Below are 5,484 nucleotides of genomic sequence, written 5' to 3'. Positions count from 1 at the left end.
GGAACATGATATCTAAATGGAAATTACTCTGGCTTCGAATGAAGATTTTTTTATAAGGTTTATTTATTTTGAGAGAGAGAGAGAATCAGTGCATGGAAGAGGCAGAAACAGAGGCAGACAGAGAAGATCACAATCAGGCTCTGTGTACTGTCAGCACAGAGCCTGATGTGGGGCTTGATCTCAGGAACCATGAGCATGACCTGAGCCAAAATCAAGAATTGGATGCTTAACCAACTGAGACTTGCAGGAGCCCCTTGAATGAAGATTTTTAAACCTGATTTCTTTTATTGTACAAATGGGAAGAGAAAGAAACCTACCACATTGTAGGTGCACAATAATTGGGTTGGTTGGCTTTTGAAGGAATAGAATAATTTCCTTTCTGCCACTTACCAAGATTAGATTAACTTTGAGTTAGTGTCATTGCTATTCTCTTCAATGACCCAAAGGTAGACAGAGATTTGAATCTCGCCCCACTGTCCCACTGCAAATTTGACTATGGGCCTGTGGTTATAACATGATGTTCATTGGTTTAAAGGAAAGGCTTTCCAATTGAGAATGGAAGCCTCTGCAAGTTTGGGGGCATCCTCTGTGAAGGACAGACACTATCAGCACCTGAGGTTACACAGCCTGGCCTGTGAGTTGGGACAGAGCACATACACCTATTGTACACACATGATTACAGCAGACATAAAAAGACTCTAAGTGCATATTAGCCACGTGGCCCTAAAAGTTCTGAACTTGCTTATCATTATGTTTGCAAATCATATTTTTGATCAAAATCTTCCAATGAAAACAACACAAAGTCTTCCAATGCTTTCCGCATTCCTCCAAACACCATCCTGATGAATCACAGCGTTGTTGTGCCACAATGTGGGTAGATCCAGCTCTGCAGGCCTGTTTCATGCTCCATGGAAGGTCCAGCGTGGCATCAGTGGACTCTGCTGGGGACTGTCTCTTCAGACCCACACAGACCAAGGTTTTCAGTTTTCTGCAGTGCCGATGATGCACTAGGAAGCAACGATAGAAAACTCCTCACCAGGGTCTTCCCAAAGCACAGGACATGTTGCCCATTCCAATGCATGTGCCACATCCCACCACTGCTGGCCACCATTCCAAGACCAAACACCCCTCTGCAGTCTCAGCTGCCCCTGGAGCAGGACCCCCTAGCTGCCTAGCCATTCATTTATTTTTGCTAAGCACTCTCCAAGTGGGAGGCCCAGGAATGACCAAATACAGAAGTGGCCCCTTCACATGTGGTACACACAGTCCTTAGAATCATGATTGGTTCATAGAATCAGTTACTCATGCAAACCCACCGCAGGGACTTAACTCACTGGTTGTGTATCAGAGCAAAGGGGTTTGGGTCAGAATCTTTGCTTTAGGTCTGAAGACCCAAAGGGGATCATTAAATCATTGAGTTCTGCATCAGATTATCTTCAAGGAGCTAACTTGGCCCCTGTGTAAGCTTATCAGGAGGCATGCAGCACCTAGTCCCGGGGAAGGGGGTGTGGGGAACTGTCAGCACGTGGCCATGGTGAGAAGGTTCTGGGCTGTGGGAAGGTTGTTGCAGAGCTGTGGGCATCCTCACTGCTTAGAGCCTTTCACACACGGTCTGGTTGTCTTATACCATAGCTGAAGGTATTGGCAGATGAGGGTGGCCTCCCTGGGGACCCCTCGGTCTCCCTCACCCTTGGCTCTAAGGCCTGAAAAGGCAGATTTGCCTGCTCTGAAGCCTCTCCTGTAATCTCCCCATCCCTGGAACACTTTCAGTTCATGAGCACCCATTTCACCTCAAAACCCAAAAGGCGTATCAAAACTTCTATCAAATACTCAGGAGGAAGTTCAACTTGGGTTATCAGGAAGAGCCTGCTGCTGCGAAAGCAGTTGGGGAGTCCTACGTGTGCTGAGCCCGCTTCAGCGCAGCTCAGAGGCAGCAGTGGAAGAAATGTCCCTGCGTGGTCCTCTTTGGCCAGGCATTGTCCATTACAGGTATCACAGAGGCGTGCCCCCTGGTCCAATGACCACAGAATTCCTGCTACATGCTGCTGCATACATGAAGGGAGTAACCAATCACCACATAATATTCCACATAATATTCCTAAAAGACCGCAAAGTGTCCCCGGGCATCCATGTGTACCAGCATCAGCATGGTAATCACCGAAAAAATGCGGTGCAGCTAACTAACTCATTAACTCCCCATTTCGTCTCTGTCTCCACAGCACGCACACAGTGGCTTTCACCAAGAAGGGTCTCCAAAGTGCCAGTGATGGGCACTAAAAGACTAGGCTCATCTGGACTTTTACCCATCCCCTCATCTTCAAGGAAAAAAAATTAAATCTGTGGGTGATAGCTGTGTACCAAAGGGCACTCTTTCCTCTAAGGAAGCCCAGCTACAAGCTTCATTTCTTGCTATTTTCCAGCAAGTTCCAGGGAGAGCCTAAAAGACACAAGGAAGGCAACACGGACCCAATACTGGCCAGCGGAAAGAGAGCCTGGCGTCCCGTTCAACTCCTCTACCTGGCCTCCCTCACAACTGAGTGGGCACTTGAAGGGCCTCATACCAGCCTGGTGAACTTGTCCACGCAGGCATTGCGGATCTTCTCCTGGGTGGCGGGGCTGTCTAGCTGGAAAAGCTTCTTCATCTTATGATCCATGTTCCCAGCTCGAGCTGCATGGATGGCATCCTTGATGGCAAAGAAGATGGAGGCTGCCAGGAAGAGAGGTGGCTCGCCGACGGCCTGGGTGGACAGAGCGCGGGATGGGGAGTCAGGCCCTGGGACCCCAGCCTAGGCGCCCGGAGGGCTGGTGACACCAGGACCCAGACCAGCCCCAGTGGGTCACAGCCAACAAGGCAGGAAGGATGCTCACAGTTTTACAGGGCAGAGAACAATCAAGCCAGTAAATGATTAAACCTCGATGGTGTATTTCTTTTAACACTTACCATGTGAATTGTCACTGGTGACACCATGCAGATAAAATGTACCATTAAAAGTTGTTTTAAATAATTATATTTCATGGACAACAGTGTCTGACATGAATGTGGACCCTTTCCTCACAGTTCTAAGGCTGGGGGAGTCATCTGACCCCCGCATGTACAGGCACCAGAATTATACTTGTAGACACCCTAATTATACTTACAGCATCATCTGAGATTCAGGCATCATGACAAACAGGAGTTCAACATTTTTCTAGTATAGTTTGTTTTGCTCCCCCAAAGTACAGACCAGAAACTACCTGTATCAAAATCACTTAGGGAGGCTTATTAAAAGTGCATGTTGTAAGGTCCTACTCAAGACCTTGCAATCAAAATTTCTAGGGCTAGGTCACACCTAAATGTATTTTTATCGAGAGGCTGCAGTGATCCCGATGCATGCTAAATAAAGCCTGAGAGTCGATGGCAAGATCGCCAAGTGTCCCAGACAAAACCACAGTGAAGTAAACCATGAGGTGAGCACATGGGTGTGTTTCCCTGCTGACAAGAGACTATCTGTCTTCCCTCTCAGATCTAGGACTGTATCAATCAGCTTACTTGATTTGGAACCATTTTTCACACTTACTGGGGACAGGGAGGATATAAGGAATGACTATAATCCTTCAGGCATGGGGATCAAGTTTAAAGTCAGGTGCCAGCCACTGAAGGAGGCTAAAGGGTTTGCACAGAGGGATTGCCCCGTCTGCAGTGAATATGCTATTCCTGTGGGATAACAGGGAGGGTGTGTATCTGTGGGGTCATCTGTAGGACCAAGCATCAAGATGCACACCTGAGACATGGCTGTCGGTCAGGACTTGACCTACAGGACTAGATTAAAGGAATCTCTCCGAGTGCACCCACAGGAGCTGGCTTTGACCACACAGAGCTGGTGTCATCCCAGTTTTCTGGCCATGGGACCGCCCACTGCCATCCTCCTCCTCAAAACTCGTGTCAAGCCCCCTTGTCTGTTCCAGACAAGCCCCAGCAGACCCAGGCGGTAGGCGGCTGGAGCCCCCCTGACCCCCATGTTCTCCCACAGTGCAGACTCGGGGTGACAGTACCTTGGACGCATAGATGGCCTTCTTGTTGGGGCAGTCACGGAGCAGGGACACCCTGAACACGCTGGGGATGCTGCCGAACGCAGGGATCTTGTAGGTGCTGGGGCCACGGGTGTGCAGGCTTCCCTCGGGGGAGTAGTGCAGCTCCTCCAGGGTAAAGAGGCCAAGGCCCTGGACAAAAGCCCCTTCTACCTGCAGGGCAGTCAGAGACTATGGCCACTCTGCCTCCCCCTCCCCAAGGACAGATGCCTCTTCCCACAATGGGCGCCAAGCCCCACGGGGAGTGGGCCTGGAACGAAGCTGAAAGCAGCTCACTGGGCCCCTCCCAGCCTGGGAGCATCTATCTGGGCCTTTGCCGGGCCCTGGTGCAGGCAGAGCGGAGGCATTACACTGAAGGTTAGTTGTAGAACTTGTGGGCCATTCTAGAAGGGTCATAGCGTGGTAGGCATAATTTTTCATTAAAATCTGCTGTAGGGCTGACAGAAATGTTCCTTCCGTGCTGCCACTGTGGAAACGGCCACTGCCAGCTGAGAAGTGGGCTCACAGGCTAAGGACTACAGTGTCCCTCAGGGACCCACCGAATTCCTGTGGGCTAAGTGGGACCATGAGCTTTTAGGCAGCCGCACACAAGAGGAGGAATTTCCTGGACTGTAGATTTAGGCTTTTGGAACTGCCAGCCCTGCTTGCCATCTGGGAGAAGGGGAGCCCCGGCTATGGCCTCCAGATCTCTCTTAGGGCCCCTGCCACGCTCTGCTGGCCCACAAGTCTGTTCTTCCAGCCGCCCCACTCACAGAGGAACCGTGGTGCCCCACTGCCAAATGAGTGTGCTCTGAGGGGACACAAGGTGCTAATCATCTTTGTGAGTGAGGTGGCTTGCTCAGTGCCTGCCCCCAGGAGGGGTTCCCCACGGGTTGTTCAATGAATTAAAGAACAGATGTGACTAATGGGTACGTTTTGTATACTCAGTAACTGTCCATTTTTGAAAAATATAACTTATATTTTCTACCAGACGCTCAGTCCTTGATGCCTCTGTCTCTCATTCCACCTATTCTATGCAACACTCTCATATTTTTCAAAAGTGTTTTCTTTGAGCCGCCCATTTGTTCCTCTTGCTCAAACCCGCGTCTTTTGCCCCAGTGCCCTCCGGCATTCCATGCTTGGTAGCATTTACTTCTAGAAGACAAAATGTGTCCTGGGTGCAAGAGGAAGGAGGAGGGGAAACTGTCTGACCTCAGACCCCACTGCCTGCACCCAATCCCAGACTCAGTCTGCATTCCACGGTCACGTTCCTTCCCAAAGTGTGTGCATGTGCGTGTGCATGTGCGTGGGTGTGTGGGTGTGCGTACACCTGCACCCACTGTTTTCACCGCTCACTATCTTGCTCTTGAGGCATCAGTGCCCTTTCCAGAATTGACATTTATTTGTCTTCTGCCTCAAGAGTGCACTCTCATCTAT

At 50.0% G+C, this 5,484-nt stretch overlaps 1 protein-coding gene across 1 annotated transcript in view; it reads right to left on the bottom strand.

Annotated features, from left to right (window-relative positions):
* Nucleotides 1-259: 259 nt before the first annotated feature.
* LOC115290733 (xanthine dehydrogenase/oxidase-like) overlaps nt 260-5,484 on the bottom strand; it is a 76,714-nt gene continuing 71,489 nt past the window's right edge. Inside the window, 3 exon segments of the mRNA XM_029938558.1 lie at nt 260-1,007; nt 2,562-2,738; nt 4,033-4,278. Coding sequence (XP_029794418.1) covers nt 957-1,007; nt 2,562-2,738; nt 4,033-4,278 — 474 coding nt within the window. The 3' untranslated portion in view covers nt 260-956.

This window comes from Suricata suricatta, chromosome 4 (assembly GCF_006229205.1).
Source record: "Suricata suricatta isolate VVHF042 chromosome 4, meerkat_22Aug2017_6uvM2_HiC, whole genome shotgun sequence".
NCBI lineage: Eukaryota > Metazoa > Chordata > Mammalia > Carnivora > Herpestidae > Suricata > Suricata suricatta.
The sequence above is the reverse complement of the archived record's forward strand: the minus strand, read 5'-3'. Positions and strand labels throughout refer to the sequence as shown.